This window comes from Trichomonas vaginalis, chromosome III (genome assembly GCF_026262505.1).
Source record: "Trichomonas vaginalis G3 chromosome III, whole genome shotgun sequence".
Taxonomy (NCBI): Eukaryota; Parabasalia; order Trichomonadida; family Trichomonadidae; genus Trichomonas; species Trichomonas vaginalis.
The window spans coordinates 25944535-25970724 of record NC_067205.1 but is presented as its reverse complement, the minus strand read 5'-3'; the positions used below and the strand labels follow the sequence as shown (position 1 = coordinate 25970724).

Here is a 26190-nt window from a genome sequence, read left to right as displayed (position 1 = left end):
CAGAATTAATGAAGAAAGGAATGAATTCCAAAACTTCATCATCCAAAATCAAAGCAGATAAAATTAAACCACCTACAACACCAAAACCTCCAACGACAGTACCGCCTTCTCCTTCAGTTAATCCTTCATCATTCACTTTATTATATCCATTTCAAACATTAAAGAAGCAAAAAGATTTTAAAAAGGATTTCAAAATATTAAATAAACCAATTGACCCAAAAATTCAACCGTTAAAGGAAAAATTTAGTCGCCCTTCATTTGCACCATATCCATATTCATACGAAATCGATCATTTAGAATATTCAAGAGGAAACGTTACTTATTTATTTGCCATTAACATTAACACTAGATATTTATATTGCATTCCAGTGAAAAGGAAAACAGAACAGGAAACAAGAAGAGCTATTCAATACTTACTAGATCATGAAAGAGTAGATAATATAAGGGGTGATGGTGATAAAGGATTTCAGGCAACTATGACTCATTATTTCCCACAAATTAATTTTTACTTTTCATCCTCTCCATATACGTTTCATAATAAAATAGTTGATGCGGTAATGAGAACTCTTAGAGATGCGTTAGGGGTTAACGGTCAGATATACTGGGATGGAAATCATGACTCCATCATACAACAGTTAGTATATTATTACAATAATACATGGCATAGAACTATAAACATGAAACCGGTGGAAATGAAAAATGATATTTCAAAAGAATGGGAATATATTAGAAAGCAAATGGAAAGGTTGAATGATGTTAAACGTGAACAAATTAATTCGGGGCTCATGAATTTTAAACAAGGGGATAAAGTTTTGATTCATCTCGATTATGGAAAAACTGATAAATTAATGACAAAAAGAAGACGAAGATTTGACACAATAGCTGAATTTGTTAGATATATTAACGGCAATGCATTAGTTGAGGTTAACAATAAATTAATAGAAATTCCGATTTATTTTATTACTCCATTATATTTAAATAATATTTAATTTTTTTATTTCGTAAGAAAATGAGTGACAACAAAGCAGTCAAGAGTCCAGACGATGAATATAAAAAGAAACTAAACAGAATTAAATCAAAAATATGCTATTACAAAAAGAAGCCACAATGCGGTGGGGTTGAAAACGATAAAGAGAGGAAAGAAATAATCGAAAAATTAGAAACTTACCGTTCAATCCTTAAACTGAGTGAAGCAAAAATAAAAGAATTTAATAGAATAAATAAATTGATTGGAAGAGATGAATTTAATAAAGATGAATTTTTAAACTCAATCCAAATTTAATTTTTATTCCTCTTCGACAACATCTCTCTTTCCATCATTACTGCATAACCACATTTTCTCAATTTTAGTGGTTTGTTATTTTTAACATGTTCTTGCATCATTTTTATCATTTCCTCCCTTGTTATGATTCGTGGTAAATTTTGAGCTTGTGGGGTATTCATTTATGATAAAAATAAAAATTTGTTATCACTTATTTTATCGTTAAGTGACTCAAAGAGTCCGGAGACAAAGTCTCATGGTTTTTAGGTTATTCAATAATTAATTATTTTTGAATAACTGGGAAATAAATTTACATCAAATATGCAATTTATAAAATCTTATGTCGACAGGCTACGTAGCACAGTGGTCTAAGGTGGTGTTATGGAGGGGTCAGGGTCTGTGGTTCGAACCGCGACGGCGCCGTATTTTCTTATTTTCTTTATTTGTCTTGTTTGTCGTGAATAAAAAGTGTCATAAAAGTGCTCTATCTTCCACGGGAATAAATAAAAAATTTACTTTATTTCTTCTTTATTTCTTCTTTATTTCTTCTTTATTTCTTTGTTCCCGTGGAAGAAGGGTTTTGCTGTTTTTTCTCAGCCGAAATCAATGATTTTTTCATTTTTGGAATCCTTAGCAAATGAGGAATCTTTTCTCTCGTGGAAGCTTTGAACAAAAATAATGTTTAGGTGAAGAGACCCAAAGGGTCAGAGCCGCAAAGCGGCTAGGTGAGATGTCACCTGTTTTTTCACCTGTTTTTATGGTAGTAGTGAAATAAAATTTTGTTATCAGTTATTTTATCATCATTTTATTAACTTCATCTTTAGTTAATAATTTGAATGGATTCGCTAATGTTCCACCTTGAGTCACAACACTTGCCCCGGCTAATTGTGAAGAACCTGGGATAAGTACTCCATGAAATGATTTCATTGGTATCATTAATTTAGAAATAGTTGGCTTAATTAATTTGGTCATTTATGATAAAAATAAAATTACATAATTTAAATTTTTTTTCTTTCTCATTTTCTCATTTTCTCATTTTTCATTCTGTTTTGGTTTCAGCAACTTTTCAAGTTGTTGTCTTGTCAGTAACTTTAATTTTAACTTTGGATCAAATATTGGGTTTCCATCTTTATCTCTTCCAATAACACCATATGGTAGAATCTTCATTTATACTAAAATAAAAATTTAAATTATGTCGTTTGCTCTTTTGGAGCTCCTAAAGTTTGTTTCACAAACATTGAGCGTTCATTGAACTCTATACCATGCGAATACAGTCATAAATGGTGGCATGTATTCTTTACTTTGTCCCGTTGTTTGTGTATATCCTGAAACGCGATGTGTATGGTTTCCTTCTCCCTGAGTGTCACTCCAGTAACAATTTATGGCAAATTTAACATCATCTTTAACATCATATCCTTTACCTTTTGTCATTCCTGACCAATCCCAATATCTATGCTTATGCCAACCTGCTTGAGATGTGCTTAAATCTATGTAGTGACTGTGTGCAGGTAAATTTTCACCTGTAATCGTTTTACTTCCCCCTGTTTCCTTTGAAGAGTTTGCACAATACAAAAACCTGTCGACTATTTGTTCCCATGCACCAACACCAAACATTGCTTGAGGACCTCTCACATCCATAGATGTATAAATAGAACCTACTGGGTTCATTAAATCAAACATATGAGATATTATAGGATTGTCTCTTTTGAACTTAAAATATAGTGTAACTATTTCGGGTTTCTTCTGGTTTGTGTCAGAATATTTTTTATAATATAATCTTATGTTTTCAGGGTATGTAAAATCTTGACTATAATATTTATTTTTGTCATCTTCATAATAGTATACTATTCTCGTTTTTTCTATTGCATTATATCTTTTATATCTATAATATTCTAAATATAATGTTTGCTTTTTTGGGTCTACATGTGCGTCAACACCATAGTCATAATAATACGGTGCTGGAGCTACGTTAGACAATGTCATATCTGTCATATCTGTCATTTCATAAACTCTTAAATATTTCTTTTGTTCGTCTCCATATAAGTTTAAGTAACAGTTGTTGTCTAATGGAACTTTAACTTGTGTGCCATCATTCTTTATATAGCTTACATACATTTCATTGTTATTTTTCGGAATGAGTTTATACCGTATACCATTTCTTAAGGACTGTACAAACCCCCATCTAAAATATTTGTTTTCTTCATTGACAGAAAAGTCGCCAACAATAGTTTCAATATTTTTTGTTCCAACTAAACTTTGGTATATTTCGTTAACATAAGTTTTATCTGCTTTCTTTGCTAACTCATCGTTAACAAATTTTATATCTGCTTTCTTTGCTAACTCATCGTTAACATATTTTATCTGCTTTCTTTGCTAACTCATCGTCAACAAATGATATATCAGCTTTCTTATTTAACTCATTGTTAACATAAGTTTTATCTGCTTTAAGGTCTAAACATCCTGAAACCCATCCTGTATCAGCTTTAGTTTTAAGAATCTTCGATGTCCGTTCATGATACCATTCAACCCTTTCTATAATTTCATTATCTTTTTCATTAACATATTCCTTATCTGCCTTCTTCATTAATTCACTATCCACTCCTTATCTGCTTTCTTTGCTAACTCATAACATATTCCTTATCTGCTTCTTCATTATGTCATTTAGGAAACCTTTTATGAATTCCTCATTTAAATTAAATCTTCCAATCTTCAAAACTTTAGGAAATGCATTTAATGCGTAATATCTTTGTTCTTCTGGTGGAATTGATGTTATATCATCCGTTATTCCTTTAATTTTTGAATTCATAAATAAAATTTCTTTTATATTTGATATCACTGCACCACCTTTGCAAACGAATTCGAAATGGTCATTTTTCAATACTATCTCCAAATCTCCATATTTCAACATTTGCGTTTGTTCTGCCGTCTTTGAATTATATGCATATATGGCGTATGTAATGGTCTGTGGTTGTGTTGTTTAATCATTTATTACGATTTAAAAATAAATATTTAATCTGTTATCTCATCAGCTATTTTTTCTATTTGAAATTGCCATAATATTTCATTCATAAATTCTAAATCACAATCAAATAGGTCAGTTATTCTAAATTTAATATTTGATAAATCTTTTGAATGAAGAATAAATGAATTCCCGGATAATTGAAACGGATATGATAAAGAAAATATGTTTAAGTTGATGGATAAAATGTTTTGTATTGATGGGTAAGAGTTAGGGTCTAATGTTTGATGTGAAAATCTCATTGGGGTATTAACTTTATCACATTTGATTAAAATGAAATTAGAACCAGTGTCAGAATACAAAACATCCCCAACATCTTTTTCAAAATTTAATATCCCCAACAATGAACGAAGACGAGGAGTACAAAATTTAATTTTCAGCGGAAATTTAATAAGGTTATTTATTTCATCAAGTTCAAAAAGTTTATCAGGTTTTGATTTAAAATTTTCTTCATACCATACGATAAATGATTCATTTAAATAACTTAAAATCATGTTAATATCCCATTTCGTTATCACATTATTTATATACATATCATACGTTTTTAGGTCTACGACCCCGCCGCTATGCGGCTCATGGTCATCTTTAATAAATGATATATAATCTGAAGGGTCTAAAAGAATGGGATTAAATTTACCACTCACAGAAACGAGAGTAACATTATAAATTCCGCTAACTGTTAAATTTAATTCACAGTTATTATTCGAAATAATATTGATAATTGACATTTTTTTATTACGATTAAAAATATGGTAAAGCGTTATTTTCCAGTGATAAATAAAACTAGAATAAGATTACCTCAAGAATTCATAAATTCAACGAATAAGAAATTCATTCATGTTATAAATTTTAGTGTTTTCAGAAAATATGAGTCGATGTCATATTCATCATCAGGTTATATTTCACTTCATTCAAATTTAGTTCAATCAAACCCATATAATGACCATTTCATAAGATTTTCAGATGGTATTAAAAATGTAATTGATAGATTAAAATATGAACAGATTGACAATATCGAATTTTTGGAATTTTGGTTTAAATATCCCGATGGAAAAAAGATTGAAGTTAAAGATAAAGCTGATACTATAACAAAAACAATTACAATGACCGATCCGGATAGTGGGGAACAAAAAGAAATAAAACAAACGATAGAAACTGGTGAAAGGTCAATTATTATCGATTATGATTCAAAGGATTATTATTCGATAATGTTAATGCTTGAATATTAAATAGCCTTAACAAAGAATTTTTCAAGTGATATTTTATATTCATCAACTATTTTATTATAAATATCATTATATGTTAAATGAAGTTCAGTTGTTGTTCCGTTCTTTGATATCTTAATTGTGCTAATATCCTTTATAGGATTTATTTTTGCAACTGTTCCGCAGCATGAAACCTCATCATCTATGAAAAATTGAATCTTCACGTCTGAATCTTGAACATCACAAAGAATGGCGATAATGTGAATTAATGATTCATAAGGTAAAATAATTAAACCGGATTGGTCAATTAAATTTATTATTGAATCATAATTATCAGTTATGATATCACGGTAAATTTTCATTAATTCAGAATTAATGTCTATTTTATATGGCGCATTGCGACTGTAATCGTAGATTCCTGGGTTCTCGATGTTTGATGAAAGAGGTGGGGGGTATGTTGGATAAGTGGGAATTTCAACAGGTTCTTTACCAGGTTCAGATAAAATGATTGGGTCTCCATTCTCATGGTTTTCTTCATTCTCCTCATTCTTCGGTAAGTCACGAGTTAATAAATTTGGTTGAGTTGCTGACCTTGTTAATTCAGGACTAACATTAACTTTAACATTTTGAATAATTCGTGATTTATCATCATTTACGTTATAACCAACCGTAATCTCTGCTTTTGCGTTAGTGTTCTTTTGACTAGTGAAACGTCTTCTCATTTATATTCGAATAAAAAAATATATTTAAACTTTTATTTTGCTGGAACTTTTGAATCTATTATTTCCTGTATTTGTTCATGAAGTTGATTTTTAGCATTTTCATCGAAATTAATAGACCGAATATATTCATTAATTGCATTCTTATATTCATCTGATTTCTCAAATTTTCTTTTATCTGATTCCTTAACTAAATCATAAGTTAAACCTCGTTGCTGATATAATGGTTTCTTAATTAAATCTTTGAATGCTTGAGATAAAGCACCTGATGCAATTCTTGCTACTATAATTGGTTGGAATTGCTGTTTAAGTTCATCTTTAACATTTGCGAAAACTGGATCGAATAAAGCAACTTTAAAGAATTTCTTAGCTGGAATTTCAGGTCTTAAATTTGCATATTGACCATCAAACTGGTTAGAATATCGTGGTAATCCATCCGGTCCCTCTTCAATAGCATTTAATTCTTCATTGAAGTAAGAATATGGATTATGACGGTATGAATTAATTGGACCATTTTCACCTTCTCCAATGTATTGTTTAACAGCTTTTCCATTTTCATCAAATTGCATAGGATAATGTTCATTATATGCTTTACGTTTAGGATAATCCGTCATTGTTAATTTATACCCATTTATGACTTTAATATTTCCTTGACCATCAGTAACGAAAACTTCATTTATTCCATCAGGTTTTCCATTTGGACCCGTAATGTCTGCTTCGTGTGCTTCCCAATTTGGTCCGTGACGTTTGGCATATGCTTGAGCTTCTGGTAATGTTAAAACGTTTCTCATTTGTTTAACATCCTTTTGAAGACCGGCAACAATGTGGACTAATTCTTTCATTCCGTCTGGAACTTTCATAGTTCTATTATATGCACCCTTTTTGTTTGTTCCTTGTTTTAATGGAACCTGTAGAAGATTTGCAATTTCTGTCATGTTTAATTATAAATAAAAAATAAAAATTAATTATAAAAAGTTATTCGAATTTAATGGAACCTTTATTTAAATCAACTATTATTTTTCCATGTTCTCCTAATTGTTGATATTGTGTGTAAAGTTCATTAATGCTCATTGGTAAATTCACTTGATAAAGCATAACGTTCAACTGTTGACGACTAAAACCACTGAAAATGAAAAGGGTGGACAGGTTTGATTTAATGTTTGTGCTTAATGCTTTAAAGTATTGAACAGCCATGAAGAATGAACACTGAATGTGTCGACATTGAGTTAATAATTGATTAAAATATGATTTCTCATTAGTTATTAGTTTTGATTTCACCGCATCATCTAGAAAAATGAGTGAATGCAAAAATTCTCTATCAAAATTTGAAATAGAAAGTGTTTCAAATAATTCATCCCGTTGTTTATCAATAATTTTATCCTCTAATCCTTGCTTCTTGATTGTATTATATAATTCTTTATACATTACAAAGTTTTTTAAATAATCTTCTGCTTCTTCTTGTGATAAATAAATAATTGGAATTTTGATTAAATGCTTTAAAGATTCAAATGTATCATCTGAAGGTGAACCTGAACGGTTGATATAAATTAACACATGTGAATAGGGGAAGTGTTAGCAATAATGATAATTTGTTTTAATATCGTTAATGTTTTACCTTTATTTTGTTTACCAATTGCTGCAGTGATTGAATTTAAGTAACATTCAGAATATGGAATTTTCATTAATTTTTCCTTAGATAGAGCATTTCTATTATCACTCAATGCTTCATTAATCATATCATCTACGTATGTATTATATACTCCTGCTAATTCTTCATAAGGGGTGGATGAATTTAAATCCATTTAATCAAAAATAAATTTATAATTTTAAACATTTCTATTCATCAATATTTCATCATATGAACTTCTATACTGCGGTGGTGTACCTGTTGGATGATATTTCAAACCTTCATCCGGTGTCCATGTCCAATATGTAGTCCTAGTAAACCAAACCTGAGGAGGATTTGTCACTTTTGAACAGTAAGTGTCATTTTCACCCTGAATGATTGGATAAGCTTTCACTTGTACTGTAACTTGTGAGTTGAAAGTTTCTAATCCATCAAAGAATATACCCGCTCCATCACGTTGAACTGGAATAGTGCATAAGAATGAAGTTTGGTCTTTCCATGTTCTAGCTAATGGTGTGCCATCATCATCATTCAGTGGTCTAGTTAATGAGTCCTCGTATTCTTCTGTGCATTCATTCACTCCATCTAAATCAGAAGCTTGAAGCATACGTGTAAAGAATATGTCACCCACTGTGGTCATCGCTTGATCGGGGAAGTTTCTGGAATCTATAGTGACCTGAAGACCTCGAAGCATTGGATTTTCTAAAACCGTTCTTTGCATTGCATTCTTCGGAAATGTTAACACAACATCTGTAACATTATGAAGAGCGTATGAGAAATCTGAGCTAATACCTTCAGGAGTGATGCAACCTCCATTTAGTGAACGAACGTCAATATGTTGAGCTGGAATCATGAATGGATCTTCCTTACTAAATAAACGTGGTATTGCTTTAACTGATTCTTCAATTAAACCGTATCCTGGTGTAATGCATTTATCCTCTAAAACTTCCATCTTTGTGCATGAAATAATAACGTCTTCAACTGTTGCGTCAGCAGATGTAGCGGCTAAGCTTGTAATTAATTTGGCAGGAAGTCCGATTTGTTGGAATTTGCGATCATATTTATAAACATGATTCATAATCTTTTCATAATTTTCATCAGTTATCTTTTCATAAACGTAATTTTGTAAATCAGCAACTCTTAACGGGTCAACCTGACAAAATACTAAAGTATCCCTGAAAACATAATATTTAAGAATGATTTCACCAAATGATTTAGGATAATCATCGAACGCCTGAAATGCTAACAAATCATTTACCGGAATAATCATATCAAAAGTGACATCAACTTCTTCATTTGCTTTCTTGAAAACTTCTGAAGGGTCAATATATTTACCACATACTGAGTTATCATATTTTTGAACATTATTATATAACGAATGAACAAACTTTTTAACTTTCCTTTCTGATTTTGGTTTATATGTTGCAAATGCGAAAGATTCACGGGCGCAATCCATCTGAAGATAACCAGCATCACCTCTTTCGGTTTCTACTTCTAATTGTTTAAAGCTTTGATTTGATGATTTGTAACCAACGAATAAACGCATGCATTTAAAAGCGGCATCACATGTGAAAGCTTTATTTGAAACTAGAGTTGCTTTAACTTTGCGTTTAATATATGTGTCACCTAATTGGTTCACATCATGAGCCGGATTTGTAATTCTTAAATGAGTTTGTTTATCATCAAAATATGGAGCATCAGAGTCATAGCATGAACTTTCAAGTTCTCTATAATATCTTCTCCATCATTCTTTGCGAATATTTCATTTATCTTTTCGAATGAATGAAATACATTTCCATTAATCGGTTTAGTGTTTGGCACTAAATAGTTAGTCGTCATTTATTATTAAATAAAAAATCAAAATTAAAAGATGAAAATGAATTTTTAATTTTAATGAAATAATCAACTATGGCTGCAGGATTCTTTAAGAAACTGTGGGATAAAGTAAAAAGAGGAGCGCATAAAGTTTGGGAAGGGATTAAGAAAGGAGCAAATTGGATATTTAAGAATAAAGAAGCAATTAGTGACGTTGCTGAACAAATAGCACCTAATGTTCCGGTAAGGGAAGTATTAAATAAAGGAGATAAGGTTTATCGTCGACTACAACCGATACTAAGATAAAAATAATATTTATTTATTTTTCCACTATCTACCCCCTATTTTATTAAGTATTCCTTCAGCAATTCCACCAACTGCGTTACCTGCTTGTGCTCCCATCGCCGGATTACCTGCTTTAGCACCTAATACTCCTCCTATGATAGTTCCTGCCGTTTTCGCTACTGGTGCCAAAAAGTTTGCAACGGGTTTAATAATCTTTTGATGAACCCAACTTGCAGCTTTCTTAATTCCTTCCCATAATTTTTTAAAGAATCCTGCCGCCATCTCTGATTTAATATTAATTAAAAAATATATTTCATCACTTATATTCTAATTTTTTATTTAATGATAAATGAAACCGATTTTAAAAATAAATGAAACAGAGGAGGAAGAAATAAATGAAAGTGAAAATGTTCAACAAAAAATAAACGTTGTTAAACCAATTACTGAAATAAAAATTTTTTCATCTGTTGATGAATTTAATGACTATTATGCTAATAATAAAAAATTATTTGAAGAATTGACAACATGTAAATTGAATAAAATGTTTAAAGTTGAGGACAGAGTCCAAGACCCGGAGGGTCATGGATTCAAAATTTCAAAAATAAAAGGTGTTGTTAGTTTAAAATCTATTCCTCAATCAAGAATCACCTCATTAATGAAAATTGATGATTTAACAAAAAGAATAGAAATTATTGAAGAGCGAATAAATCAAATTATTGATTTCATAAATCATGACTCGTTGAGCCCGGGTCCTTAAAGCTCAAGGCACAAAGTGCCCAGGACTTAAAGTCCATCACTGAGTTCAAGGTTATATTCATCAAATATTTCATTATTAAATGCAACTTCTGCTAGTTTATTTATTTTTTCAATACGATCATTTGAAAGTCTATCGTTTAATTTTTTCTGAAGTTTTTCATTTTCTAGTTCTGAAACTTTATTTGGATGATATTTAAACCCGTTAAATTCTTTTTCCTCAGTTTTGATCATTAATTTACAAAGAACTTTTGTGGTTGGAATTCGTTTAAACCATTTATCATTAATATTTGTTATAAATTCAATATCTGGAATTAATTCCCAAATTTTTGCATTTTCAATTAATTTATTATCAAATGCAAAAGCAATAGGTTTAATATTAAACTTACCTTTATAATATATACTTTCTACATAATCATCGAAATAAACATCTACTTGTTTAACATTTTCAAGAATTGGTGAAAGAACATCCATTAATTGATTGACGGTTACGAATCTTGATCCACTCATTTTCATACGAATTAAAAAAATAAATTATTCAAAAAATGTAAGACATGAATTTTTAAAGTTTATTTTTTTTTATTTCATTATGGTAGTGAATCTTTCATTCATGAATGATAATTATATCTAATTTCTTTTATTCTCTCGTACATACTAGATTTAAAGAATTCAGAACATTTCCCATAATCTCCTAAATGTTTTCTTATCCCTAACGTGTGCCAGTTATTATATGAAACTGAATAAACTTTATCTTTATCTTTACACCTTTCATCACTTCCAATATATTTATATCTCAGTTTTGATTTAGCATTTTCATATTCATTAGCGTTTAATAATTCACAGTCTTCCTTTTTAAATTGATGTTTAAGATATTCAGGATTTAATACTCTACGTTTATATGCTCCTAACTTAGTTCTAAAGGTTTTTCTACAAAATTTAGGAATTCCATCCTCTTTAATGTCATCAATGATTTCCATTTCATTATTTTCAATTTCTTCTTCTCGTTTATGAGGTCTTTGATTATGACTCCATTGATTCCATGAAATTAAATATTCTTTATCATTATATTTATACCTCATTAGCTTATTTTGGCTTTCATATTCATTTAATAATTCACAATCTTCATTTTTAAATTGAAGTTTAACCCATTCAGGATTTAAACAATGTTTAATTAATCGCGGAATATCTGACATCATCTATATATAGCTTCTTTTATAAAAGATAAAAAAATAAATTATTTTAAAATTAATGTTAATTTTTTAATGGTTTATAAATAAATATATTTTAATGCATCGTCTATATATAGATGTAACAAAAAAAGTCACACAACCCGCACTCATATACTACTAAGAACGAATAATCAGTGAATGGATAAATTTTTCTTTCATTTAGTGACCACCTTTCTTCACAAAATTTAATTTTTTCTTATCAAAAATTTTTGAGAAATTCCGCTCATTTTTATATAATGGCTGAGCAGCAAAAGTTTGTTGTCCCTAATAAGATCAAAGCCTGCATTTTCGACAGTGATGGTACGATTGTTGACACACTCGCCATCTACTGGTCGATGATGGAAGAAATGGCCAACGACAAATTTACAACAGAATTCAAGGTTTCCTTAAATGGAAGATCGGACATCGATGTTGCTACTGCAATGGTTACAAAATACAACATGGGCATGACACCAGAAGAGTATTTAGCTAAGAGAGATCCAATCATCAACAAGAGACTAGCTTTTTCACCTCTTGTTAAAGGCATTGATAGAATTATTCGTAAAGTACACGAAATGGGCATTCCAAAAGCTATTGGAACAAGCAGCCAAAGAGAACCCTTCGAAATCAAATACTCTCAACACCCAGAAATCAGAAATCTCTTCCAGACAACAGTTTGCGGTGATGAAGTTAAGCAAGCCAAGCCAGATCCAACAGTTTTCCTCGTCGCTTCAAAGAAATTAGGTGATTTCAAGCCAGAAAACGTTCTCGTCTTCGAAGATGCCTACATCGGCGTTGTCGCTGCTAGAAATGCCGGAATGAATGTTGTTATGCTTCACAACGATGGAACTGACTTTGAGGAGAATGTTAAGCAATACGGAGCTCGTCCAACCAAAGTTGTTGAAGATTGGGATGATTTCGACTTCTCTTGGTTTGACTGGGATGTTCAGGCAAAGAATTAAATTTTATTAATTCATTTTGTTGTATTAAATAATCATTTCTATAAATCCAAATCATTTTTACTCATTGAAAACTTCGATTTTCATAACTAAATTCAAAAATATTATAAAAATTCAAAATTAAAAATTTCTCAATGAAAAAAAGAGTTAGAATTATGTAAAATAAACCAATTCAGCTTATTTTATTTAAACTGTGAGGTTCATGACGGCTGTGACCATATCGTTGTTGTTGTCCTTGAGGGCCTTGATAGCCTTGGCGCGGGAAACGTTAGCCTGTTGCATGACCATCTTGATATCGTTCTCATCGAGACCTGTGGCATCTGGAGCTTCTTCATCTTCGTTCTCAACAACGACTGGAGCCTGTTCAGCAGCCTTGCCAGCAGCATCAGAGATGGACTGGGAAGCAGCGGAAGCAGCATCGGATCTGTTGTTCTCGCCGAAGACGATGTAGACGTTATCGATGTAGAAAACGTCTGGCTGGGAGAAGGAGAAGACCATCTGGTTGCCAGCACGTATTGTGACTGTTGTGACGTTCTCGAGTTCCTTAAGATTGTGCTTGAGGAGGGCATCGCGCATCTTCTTTTCAGCACGGTTGATCTTGCGTGGCTGCTTTGGTGGGATTTCCTCTGTCTTTGTTTCTTCCTTCTTCTCTTCAACTGGAGCTTGGGCCTGAGCTTCTTCAGCAGACATCCTAAAAGGTCGACCAGAGCTTTACAAATTCTTTCAATTTTCAGAAGAATCATCATTGCAGAGGTAGGGCAACGATAGAAAATTTTTGGAAAAAAAGTTCGGAGATCTTAAACGTATCATATTCCCTGCATGGTTTGGTATCTTCCGCCATGCGTTGTGCCAAACATATTGACACTTTCCAATAATTAATTTATGGTATGAGTCACAGAGTTAGATTATAAAAAGAAAGTAAATAATTGCAATTAGAAATCATATATGTCGGAAATCAAATGTTGATGAGCAGAAACCTTTTACTCATCATAAAAGAGATAAATCACTAAAGATTTGTATACATTAAAATTTGATATTTGGTGCTCGAAAACTGTCTGATGGGACTCCTCCAAAATGAACCAATCTATCGCTGAGGACCAAATTAGATGATGTGGATGTATTCTCTAATTCTAACTTAGGAAGAATGGGAACAAAACGAATGACGACAACAACATGTCAAACATAGATTAAATATCTATGAATCAATAAAGTATACGTGCATTGAAGGTGATAACGATCACTTGAGGCTTATAACTCTTTGACTAAATTATGCAATAATTAAATATAATCATTTTTATATTTTTATACTGATAGTAATTAATATACTATCCTGCTTAATAAATGGTATGATCAAATTTGTTTGAAAATTTAATTATGTATATGAAACTATGTCTTCTATATAAAAATCAAAATTTTCGGACGAACCTAGATTGAACCTTTATGAAAATCTATCATTTTTGTTAATTGAGTTAATATGAATCTTTTACATATGTATATATAGCATTGATAGCTTATATAATCATGGTTTATTCCATATTAACATATTTTTTCAGTTAAATTTGTTAATAATATCATGTAACAAATTAATTCAAGATTAGAATGTCTACAAAATGCTAACAAATAAGAACAAAATACGATTTCTCGACTTAAATTTTAATATGGAGTAGTTTTTCGTTTAAATCTAATTAAAAATGAATAAAAACTTATCCTGTACTATTTTCATTCAAAGATTTTAATAATGTAAATCATGCATTTTCATAATTCAGTACAGTTCTTTTAGAATTAAAGTTGATGAGGATGATATTTGTGATTTAAAATAATTTGTTAATGTTCACCTTTTATTCATCACCTTGTGGTATGCCCTAAAGCAATAGCATTATCAATTCTGCTGAATTGATCAACTCAAAATTCCAAAAAAAATTCAAAATTTAAAAAATGAAATTAAATAATTTGAATTTTCACATGAAAAAATCAATTTCGAAAAAAATTTGGAAAATCAAAGTATTTGATAATTAGTCAAATAATCAATTTACATCGTTTTTACTCATAAAAAACAACTAATTTTTGATTTTGATATCATATTTGATAAATACTCATTCCAGAGTTGACGTAATGTATTAATTATGTTAGAGATATTGCTTTCGCAGCAAAATTCTTATTTCATGAAAGAAAAAAAAATGATTTTATTCCAACAAAAACAAGTAAACAGATGAATGGAAACGTACTATATTTTCATAAATGTAGTAATCAGCGTGTCAGCTTTTGTTTATCATGTTCGAGTCAAAATGTATTAACTTGTAATAAGAAATATTCGAAGATTATATGAAGTATTGAGCATTCTTTGTAGAAATATTTGTAATTCATTACTAACATATATAATAAAGTTGTTTTTTTTCCTTATTGCAATAATTTTGTCTGATTTTAATAACTTTTCATGTATACGAGTTTGTGTGAATATGCATCATAATATGCGTAAATATACTTATTTGCGACGAATAATGTGGTTGCATAATGGAGGTGCTAAATTTTGATTTTTAATATGGGGCTTTGGTATGTATAATCATGTTCTTATCTCTACGTAGGAGTATTGGTGCAATATGATTAAAATTTACGAGGTGATCTTAAATTGAAATAATTCTGGAGTATAAATCACAATGCAGCTAATTCTATGTTAAAGATAGATACAGATTGTAGTAATCAATTAGGAGTACAAATTCATTCTTTCATTTCTGTCGAATTGAGCAGAAAGGAAGAGATCATAACCCTAGGAAAAAAAGCCCAAATTTGTCACTTTTCATAGTACGTTAAACTCAATTCGCTCGGCGAATGCCGAGCACACGTACTCATCATTCAAACATAATATTCTCATTCTTTGGTTATTATAGTGCCAGACAACACAAGATTTCAAAGAATTACTTGAGTTTTCAATTAATCTTAATCCGATTTTAGATTTATCGAGAACTCCATCATCACAATCACATACTTCAGTGCGGTAACTACAATTATCCATATACAGAAGGAAGTTCTTTCGAACAACTCATTTGGAGTCTGTTTTGGAAAGAACTTCTTCTATCCGACTTAATTTCATAGTTCCTGATCAACCAAAAGACAGAAACCACACACTATCTACTTAGGAAAGGAGTTCTTTCTAATCTTCCTTAAATTGAGATTTTACGAGAGATAACCCTTCTATTGCACTTAAAAATGAACATTTTGATATCTTTAGTATCACACATGGTCATATATAGTATTTCATCTACATGAATACATTCATCTTTCGAAGTCTCTCATTAAATGGGAGGCTTCGAAAGATGAATCGTTTATTCATACAACTTTAAATCTCGAACACACTTAGAGAGTGAGTATATCATTTTATTCTTGTTTTGAGTTTATTCTGATTCAAAATTGCAGTGAAAACAGAAGTTCACACATCATATCTGAATGTGAGCTCATCTATACTTATACGATCTCAATACCTCCACTCTAAGCATAAGAGGTGAAGTTATATAAAAATTATCAGATGCGTTGAAGTCTCAAAAGTATTGCCTGAATGCTTGTTTCATATTTGTCCAAGTAGTTTCAATGAATAAATGTATTGTTTTTTATAATTTCGATTTATTTTTAGAAAATATTCAATATAAACCTTTATTGTGTTATTTACATCTCATAAATTCTCTGTCTAAATCATATAAAAGCGCGTTTTACCCCTATGAATCAAGAAATTCATTCAATATTCATGGTATATTTATTAAATTTATACGATTTACTAATAATCAATATTATATCCTCATAAATAGCAATATATTTTGGTAATCTATGATAATCATATACAATATTTGAAATCAAATTTTCATTAGTTTAGGTTCCTTGTTAATAGTAAACCATTATATTTATTACTAATAATAAAATCTATGTGTCGTATTGAAATTCAATAAAATTACTTATTCGGTCCAAAAAAACAAATTAGATAAAATTTTTCTTTTTTTATGTAATTTTTGTTTTTCATTTTTCTCAAGATCCTAAGTTATGTTCTAACTTTTGACATCATATCCTATCATGCTAGGCTATATATTATAGCATATCCAAAAGGCAAGGAAATCTATCAGAGAAGCCTTTTTGACCTATCGTTACCCTACCTCTATCATTGCACTTTTTATTCATTTTCATAACTTATCATTTTGAATGGTGATTGTTAGTATGATTAATTAAACGTAAAACTAATTTTCAGCACTATTCCGATAAATGTCACTTTTTAGCACATTTTAAATTTTGCCTTTTATTTCTAGTAAAAATGATGATGAACAAGAGAATCCGGCCACAACGTAGGCATAGCTCGAGTGATTCGCTGGATAATCCTAGTTCATACGATGAGGATGAAAGAAAAAAATCATTTTCAAATAGAATGACAAATCGTGAAGATAAATCAGAAATAAAAACACCCACTCGTTCTGATAGTCCAAAAGTTATGAATCATAATAATAAAGAAGATAAAAAAGAAGTTATTCGATCAAGATCAAAAAATATTCAACAAAATTCTGAAATGCGAGTAACGAGAGAACATATCAGACATGAAAATGCAGATCATCCTAGTCAAATTGAAAAGAGAGAAAGATTTGAAAATCATAGAAGACCTAATAGAGAAAATAAAGATTTGAGAGTTAAAATTGATATTGGTGATCGTAAAACTACCTCTCATGATCATCAACGTGAAAAGAAAGAAAAATCATCAAAAATTATTCCCCAGAATGAAAAACCTAAAGAACCAAAGATCAAATTCGAAAAGCCAAGCATTCCTGTACCTCAAATAACTAAAAAAGTTAAAAAAGAAACCGATAATATTAATTTACCTTTACCACCTCCACAAATTCCGCCAGAAACCGAAGATATAAAGCCAGCAGTTATAAGCAGACCAAAGGCACAACTTGTTACAGGAAAAATCCCTAAGTGTTCAAGAATTGTTCCGATTAAGTGTTTATCATTCAAGAAACGAGACAAATATTACAGAGCAGCAAATGCCAATAGAAAACAATTGGATATTATCGAGGAAACTCTTAAAGATGAAGAAAGACAAAATCAAAAATTTTATCAACTTTTATCGAGTTTCAAAGGCGCGAACTCTGATCTTATCTCAGTAGAACTCGATACCAAAGACATGAAACTAAATTACATCAGATTTGAGAAAAGTAAAATTGAAGGTTTTGGAGTGAAAACAACGATACCAATTCGGAAAGGCGAGAAAGTCATAGAATATATTGGTGAAGTTATAAGACCAATTATAGCTGATAAAAGACAAATAAATTATGAAAAAATGGGAAACCACGGAACTTATGTTTTTAAGGCAGATTCAGATCATTATTTAGATGCAACATTTCGTGGAGGCATTGCGAGATGGATTAATCACAGTTGCGATCCAAATTGTGAATCTCGAATTATTAAACTCAATGGTCGTTTCGCTGTAGTGTTAGTTGCAATCAAAGACATTAATCCGTGCGAAGAATTGACTTATGATTATAAATTACCTTATGAACCGGAAGATAAGGCAATCAAATGTTTATGCGGTTCTCCGAACTGTAGAGGATGGCTGAACCGTGACAAAAACACGCTAGATGACAAAACCTTTAGCGAGGTTAAGTTCAAAAATATTTCTGAAGATGTTTTACTCAGACTAGTCGAAAATAACATTCTTCCAATTGATTTATTCAAGGCTGATGGTGAGTTTTATGTTTCCCATATTGATAAAGATGGAAATTAAAAAAAATAAAATTCAAAATCTCAAAACTGATCAAAATAATCCCCTCACTCTATAAATGTGATACATGATCTAAACTATATATAATTGGCGTAGCCGATCGCTTGGATGTTATTCCAAACTGATTATCTAATTAACAAGCAAATTTTCCACTCAAATTATAAAAATTTAATATAAATAGAAGAATTGTAGTATAATAAAATAACTGATTTTTCAACCCAGAAAACAATATCTCTGAAATTTGTTAAAAAACTCAATAGTTCCCGTAAAACTATTCAAACTGTGAGTATTTTTCCGTCAAAAATATTATTTTGTGTCATAGCAAATTAATGGCACTATTTATTTCATATTATCACTAATCTTGAATTAATCAAATTTTGAAAGTAAAATTTTATGAAAATTTATGATGGCCAAAAACATCATCTAGAAATATACTATTGATTGCAATATGCAAATTGGTGAATATTAACAATCGAAAGAATATTCAAAGGATATATCCTTATTTAGCCATATTATATTGTGTGTTAGCCATGTGGCTCATGATATGAATCTTATTTTTCATTTCCAAAATATTGATTAAATCAAAACTGAAACAAAGCTTTATTTCAAGCTTGTTTCTATGAGTATTCTATCATTGCAATGATACTATCAAACCGTCCCCATTAATTTTGTTCGGATTGTTAATTGAGGCAGTTTGTGAGTTTGTTCGTCTTCCAAGAAAAATTGTCAAATTGAAATGTTTTTTATTAACTTGCATGAGTAATGCTTCGAAATTAATATATGGATAGGTCCTTCAGAAATTTATATAATTATTGAAATTTTTGAATTCTGATTGTTAATTCCCATTCAAAAATAACGATGAAAACAAAATGTGTTTAATTCTGCATGTCAATAGAAATGTGATAATATTTTTGAAATTCAATAAATAAGTTCTCCTAATTGAAAAAAATAAATCGAGTATCCCAAGAATTTAATTCATTTTTCATGAAGCCAACAACGCTTATCAGCGATATGATCTCATATGGTGAGGCAGCAAACAGGATCACAGATGCAGGTGCTATCCGTGCATATCAAAATGTATGGAATTTCATGATCAGATCATTCCTTTCAGGTGTCATGATTTCTTTCTCTTTCCTTTTCGGTGTCGTTGCTCAACTTGAATCAGGACAAACAATTATGTTTGCTCTTTGCTTCGCTATTGGTCTCCATTACATCATTTTCCTTAACGATTACTTATTTACAGGTGATTTCGTTCCAATCTGTCTTGCAGGTCTTAACAGACGTGCTCCAGCTGGCAGACTCATTTATGCAGCAGCAATGACTTATGTTTTCAATGCTTTGGGTTGCATTTTCGGTGCCTTCTTCACAGGTTGGGCAACAGGTGTTTCAAGAAACCCGTATGATGGTTTTGTAGGACAAAAGGTTGCTGCAGTTTGCTTTAAGAAGACACATATGAAATATCACGAAATGTTTGTCCGTGCTATGGCTTGCAATGCTCTCGTTTCAATTGCTACATTCATGGCTAATATGTCTCAGACCTTCTGCGGCAAATGCCTTGCTGTTTTCATGGCTATCGGTAACTTCTCTACAATGAGCTTAGAGCACTGCATGGCAAACTGGTTCTGCTTAGCAAATGGTATCATGCAAGTCAATGGTCCAAAGAATATGACGTGGAAGAACACGTTCATTAACTTGATTCTCGTTTCCCTTGGTAATATGGTTGGTTCATTTGTTATTGTAAGCTGCCCAGCTTATATGCAACAATATTTCGAAAAGAAGAAACAACAGCAATTACAAGCTGAACAGCATGAAGATAAAGAATCCGAAAAAGAGGATTCTCCAAACGTTTCTTTATAAAATGTAAGTTGGTTACTTATGTATAAAAATAATATATGTAAATTACCCATCAAATTTTTTCCGAAAATTATTTTTCTTCAAGAACTTCCATGTTTTTTCTTTTTATTCATTCTTTTTTGATAAAAAATGTTTAGTAGAGCATGAATATTAATTGTAAACTAAACGTTAACCACCCAAATGCCAATGACGATAGCCGGGGTTTGGTCTGAAAATGCCCTTTTATTCGTTTTTTGGAAAGTCGTTTCACTTTAAAAACAGGTGAATTTAATCGAATCATGGTTTTTCCAGGATACTATTTTGAGAAGGAAACCGAGTCAAAAAATACTCAAAATGGAGGCGATTTGAGGTTGAAAAATATTGATTAACATCTATCTATATAAACTAATAATATTAAATCAGAATATTCGAATTGAAATCGAGTCAAATACCTGAATATTTACAATTTTTGAACCTCTCAAAATTGAAAACCGCGGAAATTCAAAATTCTAATTGTATACGAGCTACCATTGAAATTTTTATTCCCGATTTTATCGGTAATAGGTAGAATATTACAAATCATTAATATTTTAATTCAGAAATATTGAATTTCACGATTTCATTTTTTAGCAATGAGTAAAGTCGTTCACAGATTTACTAAAGAAGATGATAGAGTTATTCTTGAGTTTTATAGTCAATATCCCAATGATAAAGAAAGGGCTATATCTCGTATTCTCGAACTTATTGGAGATCTTCATAAAAAGAAAGCGATTGAAGAGAGATATAGGAGTTTTTTAAGTAAGGATATGTCTCCCTTCACACCCGAAGAGGATAAAGTTATTTTAGAAGGGTATAAACTATTTCATAATAATTGGGCAACAATATCTAAATTTTTAACAAAAAATAGATCAGGTGACCAAGTTAAAATTAGATTTTGTCAAATTCAGAGAAACCAAAAAAAGGCCGCAGCTCATCACCCAAGGCCTCAAAAACCAAAGGCAGATCCCCCAGCCCAATTCCAATTTCCTTCAATTCCTCGTATAGAAGATCTTGTTTCTCAAGGGAATAATACCCAAATTCCATCAATTCCAAAATGAATGTTCGAAGATTTTGTTGATAGCACTATGATTGTTAATCTTCGTGTTTGTTATAAAATGTCTTAAGTATTGAATTTTTCATGATAATTCTATATTTACATTCGAAATCTTTTTAGAATTTTTATTTTTATAAGGTTTGTTCATGTTAATTATATGTTAAAGAAGAAATTGATTGATTTCCAAAGCATACCCGAGATATTTTTATCCTATAGATTGAATACCGAAAAACGATACTTATTTCAATTTTAAGTTTATATAAAAACAAAAATATTAACTTTAAATTGCTTTATGTTACTTTTTTAGAAATTTAGTGCGCCTGTACTGTCTTCTCAAAATTGGTGTCCTCCTTCAGAATCTTGATAAGTTCACTCGGTGTGTAAAAATTATATAATTGATTCTATTTATCATTGTATAATGGGAATTAACTCGGAAAATAAGATTTACTAAGAAAAAATTGAAGATTTGATTCGATTTCAATTTCAAAATCATAGTTTGGAAATGGAATTGTCAGAAGGTCAACTAAAAATTCAGTATTTAAGAAAAATTAGATAGATTACCTATTCAGACTTTTGAAATTAAGAGAGAATCAAGTTCAAATTGCAAATTTTTGTTTCTAAACATATATTCTGATACTTCCTATATAGGTTTATTGGAATTATATTGTTGCATACTCGCTAGAAGTGTTTTTCATTTTGACCATGCAAAACATATATATTTTTCTATAATTCTGTTATAATTGTATTACATTAATTATATTCATTATATGGATATAGAATTAAGTTCAAGCTGCCAAATCTGTATGTTGCTGCACGCCCTTAAGCGATAAATTGAATTCAATTTGACATTTCGTGTCTGAGTTAACATTTAAATGTAATATATTTAATATGTAATACTTATTCAAGCAATTCGAAAGTAAATCAAGTAATTCATTTGCTGCGAAGAAATTAAAATTAAAATACGCTCAAACTTAAGTATATATCCCATTGCAGTTATATTTAGTGAGCTATTGTAATAGCTCTAGGAGTGATTCAAACGATTTTTCTCATGAAAACGATTATTTTTGATTCAAATGCTGTACGGCATTAAAAACAAAAATAATCATAAGCGTGAGAATCTCACTTTTGGGGTGTTTTTTACATGCGTGAAAGCCTTTAAAAACGCAACAAAAGTGTAAATTTGACGGAACCTTAAAATCGAGCATTAAAAAGTCTAGACAAACTTCTTGTTTTCAATATTACTCAAGAAATTAAAAAAAATAAAAAAAATTAAAAAAATTAAAAAAAATTCGTACTTTCCCTCCATACTGACACTTTCAAATTTTGATATATCGGAAAGTTCTAATCATATTGTTGTGCAGGAAAAATGTGCATTGAATGATTGATATTTTATTCTTCAAAATTTAAGGATGTACTTACGCCCCTATGACATGGGCTTCAATTCAATAGTTTAAGGTTGAATTTTAATGACGCTTCACGCCGGTTGTCAAAAATTTGAATTAATGTCAGATGGGCGTAAGTGCAGCCTTAAGTCCACTTTTCATTTGAGTTAACAATTTATGTGTGAAAACTCACTACCAAATGTAATAGATATATTATTTTAGAAGTTACAAATCGTATATAATATATTCAATATGTTCATAATAGAATAATACTGTATAAATATGCTGCAAATTAGAATCATTTATGAAATCCACCGCTCAATTTTTAATGTTAGCCGTTTAAAATATGTATGGAAAAACTCCTTTTGAATCGGCAACCAAGTGAAAAACTTATGAATTTGTTTAGAAAATAGCCATGGATATGGAGGTGTAAACAAATAAAAGGAGCTTAAAATAAAAAACAATACCGATTACAGTGCACCCTTAATTCTGTTTTAAAAATAAAGATTTTTTTTTCAATTAATTCTTTAATATACATTTACATATAAACCCATTTTCCTTCGTAAAGTCTCTTATTCAAATTTTTGATAGTTTCACTCCATATTGAGGCAGAAAAATGATAGGAAAAGGAATTTAAAAATATCAGATAAACAGAATTAGTAATTGTAGTTAAAAAAGAATTATAGAGCTTTGATTTAAGAACTTTAGAAAAAAAAACAAGAAGAAACAATGCATTAAGAGATTTTTAAATTTTCAGTTAATGGGTGCTCTTAACTTCGTGAAAACGTATCAGGCAAAGATGTATCATGAAAATTTTAAAATTCTTATTAAAAATATAAAAACATTAAAATTAAAATTCCTCAGTAGTATATATGACGGGTTGTGTGACTTTTTTTGTAAACGTAAGAATTCATACAATATAGAACGATTTTGTATCATTTTTTTTAACATATGAAGTAATAAATGTATGATTCTTACGGTTTTTATTCTTACGTTTTTGAATAAATCAAGATTTAAAAAATTTTCAAAATTGTAAGACATTTACACTCAGCCCAAACATAATGAAATAAAAGAAGTTATATATAGATGATGTCAGATATTCCACGATTAATTAAACAATGTTTAAATCCTGAATGGAATCAATGAAACCGTAATCAAAAACCTCATAAACGAGTAAAAAGAAATGAGAAACTAATGATTATTTGAATTTATGAAATCAATTATTTGATTCATTCTTTCTTCAATCTCTTCTATTCTTTTTGTTAAATCATCTATTTTCATTAATGAGGTGATTCTTGATTGGAGAATAGATTTCAAACTAACCACCCCCTTTATTTTTGAAATTTTGAATCCATCAACTTTAAACATTTTATTCAATTTACATGTTGTCAATTCTTCAAATAATTTTTTATTATTGGTATAATAGTCATTAAATTCTTCAACAGATGAAAAAATTTTTATTTCAGTAATTGGTTTAACAACGTTTATTTTTTGTTGAACATTTTCACTTATTTCTTCCTCTGTTTCATTTATTTTTAACATTGGTTTCATTTATCATTAAATAAAAATTAGAATATAAGTGATGAAATATATTTTTTAATTAATATTAAATCAGAAATGGCGGCAGGATTCTTTAAAAAATTATGGGATGGAATTAAGAAAGCTGCAGGTTGGGTTTATAAAAAGGTTATTAAACCCGTTGCAAACTTTTTGGCACCAGTAGCGAAAACGGCAGGAACTATCATAGGTGGAGTATTAGGTACTAAAGCAGGTAATCCGGCGATGGGAGCACAAGCAGGTAACGCAATTGGTGGAATTGCTGAAGGAATACTTAATAAAATAGGTGGTAGATAGTGGAAAAATAAATATTATTTTTATCTTAGTATCGGTTGTAGTCTTTGATAAACTTTTTCTCCTTTATTTAAAATTTCTCTTATTGGGGCAGCTTTTGGCGTTATTGATTCAGCAACGTCACTAATTGCTTCTTTATTCTTAAATATCCAATTTGCCCCCTTCTTCAATGTTTCCCAAACTTTACTCGCTCCTCTTTTTACTCTATCCCACAGTTTCTTAAATATACCTGCAGCCATAGTTGATTATTTCATTAAAATTAAAAATTCATTTCCATCTTTTAATTTTGATTTTTTTATTTATTAATAAATGACGACTAACTATTTAGTGCCAAACACCAAACCGATTAATGGAAATGTGTTTCATTCATTCGAAAAGATAAATGAAATATTCGCGAAGAATGACAGTAGAAGATATTATAGAGAACTTGAAAGTTCATGCTATGACTCTGATGCTCCATATTTTGATGATAAACAAACTCATTTAAGAATTACAAATCCAGCTCATGATGTGAATCAATTAGGTGACACATATATTAAACGCAAAGTTAAAGCAACTCTAGTTTCAAATAAAGCTTTCACATGTGATGCCGCTTTTAAATGTATGCGTTTATTCGTTGGTTACAAATCATCAAATCATTTAAAAGCGGCATCGTTCTTCTGTTCAACTTTTACCTTAATATTCAAATCATTTAATATATCATTCACTGTTCTGGTTAATGTTGAGTCATAACTTCCACGAATGAATGAGTATGTATTGATTGGTTCTGTTGCATTCTTGCGAACTCTTGAATCAGCCATAACTACTAAAGAACGTTTTGAATCATCAATAGAAGTCATGATATCAATATCATAATCATTGCAGGAATAGCATTTAATCATTCTGTTCGAAACTGCATAGAAGAAATTAGTGTTGCAATAAATGTGAAGACCTCCTGAAGCGGTTTTAACGATAACATCTTTATCCGAAAGTTTTGATAAAATGTCTTTTCTAACTGTTTCTTTAAGTTCATCATTGTACGATTTATTGATATCAACATCTATAATCGTTAAATTTGATATTTTATTTACTAATAAAGCCATACCGGTTTTCCTTCCTCTTCCTCCATCATGTTTGAGGTAGTTATGTAAATCAATCGTGTTTTCACCAATTCTTTCGTTGAGGGTTTTAGTTTCTGCCACAACTAATTCCTCAACTAATGAATCAATAACTTTTTCATCAGAAACGATATAGTTGCTGTTGTCGTTTGTTGTTGTCATTTATATAGGAATAAAAAAATAAATATAATTTTAAAACTAACTTTATTTTTAGACTGCATCATATTTCCAGTGATGTTGTCAAAATGTCATGTTGTCATCATTTTTCAGAGAAGTTAAATAACCTGGTAGCACATGGTAACATGGTAGCACCTTCAGTTCTTCAAAAATAATT

General features: G+C 30.1%; 8 protein-coding genes and 1 pseudogene across 9 annotated transcripts, besides 4 other annotated features; 5 read left to right on the top strand and 4 right to left on the bottom strand.

The window, feature by feature from the left end:
• Window positions 1-251: 251 nt before the first annotated feature.
• Window positions 252-7880: a mobile genetic element.
• TVAGG3_0765880 (uncharacterized protein) lies at window positions 1010-1282 on the top strand (the record flags this gene model as incomplete). Its single annotated transcript, XM_051245800.1, has 1 exon — window positions 1010-1282. One exon carries the CDS (start codon window positions 1010-1012, stop codon window positions 1280-1282), a length of 273 nt encoding a protein of 90 aa, XP_051092387.1.
• On the bottom strand, window positions 2675-3845 carry TVAGG3_0765870 (annotated as a pseudogene). The gene has a single exon. A coding segment is annotated over exon 1 (1171 nt).
• A 2834-nt stretch (window positions 7881-10714) lies between the features above and the next one.
• Window positions 10715-11158, bottom strand: TVAGG3_0765850 (protein of unknown function, DUF4108 family; the record flags this gene model as incomplete). Its single annotated transcript, XM_001314889.1, has 1 exon — window positions 10715-11158. The coding sequence occupies one exon, from the start codon at window positions 11156-11158 to the stop codon at window positions 10715-10717; it is 444 nt and encodes a 147-aa protein (XP_001314924.1).
• Window positions 11159-12149: 991 nt separating this feature from the next.
• Window positions 12150-12897, top strand: TVAGG3_0765840 (pseudouridine 5'-phosphatase protein; the record flags this gene model as incomplete). The annotated part of the gene is made up of 1 exon (XM_001314890.2): window positions 12150-12854. The coding sequence occupies one exon, from the start codon at window positions 12150-12152 to the stop codon at window positions 12852-12854; it is 705 nt and encodes a 234-aa protein (XP_001314925.1).
• Window positions 12898-12998: 101 nt separating this feature from the next.
• On the bottom strand, window positions 12999-13549 carry TVAGG3_0765830 (protein transport; the record flags this gene model as incomplete). The annotated part of the gene is made up of 1 exon (XM_001314891.2): window positions 13038-13541. The coding sequence occupies one exon, from the start codon at window positions 13539-13541 to the stop codon at window positions 13038-13040; it is 504 nt and encodes a 167-aa protein (XP_001314926.1).
• Window positions 13550-15650: 2101 nt separating this feature from the next.
• Window positions 15651-15698: a mobile genetic element.
• Window positions 15699-17122: 1424 nt separating this feature from the next.
• On the top strand, window positions 17123-18823 carry TVAGG3_0765810 (histone-lysine N-methyltransferase protein; the record flags this gene model as incomplete). Its single annotated transcript, XM_001314892.1, has 1 exon — window positions 17143-18603. The coding sequence occupies one exon, from the start codon at window positions 17143-17145 to the stop codon at window positions 18601-18603; it is 1461 nt and encodes a 486-aa protein (XP_001314927.1).
• A 739-nt stretch (window positions 18824-19562) lies between these two features.
• On the top strand, window positions 19563-20524 carry TVAGG3_0765800 (formate/nitrite transporter; the record flags this gene model as incomplete). Its single annotated transcript, XM_001314893.2, has 1 exon — window positions 19585-20457. One exon carries the CDS (start codon window positions 19585-19587, stop codon window positions 20455-20457), a length of 873 nt encoding a protein of 290 aa, XP_001314928.1.
• Window positions 20525-22930: 2406 nt separating this feature from the next.
• Window positions 22931-23057: a mobile genetic element.
• Window positions 23058-24525: 1468 nt separating this feature from the next.
• On the top strand, window positions 24526-24762 carry TVAGG3_0765780 (N-acetylmuramoyl-l-alanine amidase family; the record flags this gene model as incomplete). Its single annotated transcript, XM_001314894.1, has 1 exon — window positions 24526-24762. One exon carries the CDS (start codon window positions 24526-24528, stop codon window positions 24760-24762), a length of 237 nt encoding a protein of 78 aa, XP_001314929.1.
• Window positions 24763-24782: 20 nt separating this feature from the next.
• TVAGG3_0765770 (uncharacterized protein) lies at window positions 24783-24998 on the bottom strand (the record flags this gene model as incomplete). The annotated part of the gene is made up of 1 exon (XM_001314895.1): window positions 24783-24998. One exon carries the CDS (start codon window positions 24996-24998, stop codon window positions 24783-24785), a length of 216 nt encoding a protein of 71 aa, XP_001314930.1.
• A 411-nt stretch (window positions 24999-25409) lies between these two features.
• Window positions 25410-26018: a mobile genetic element.
• Window positions 26019-26190: the final 172 nt, after the last annotated feature.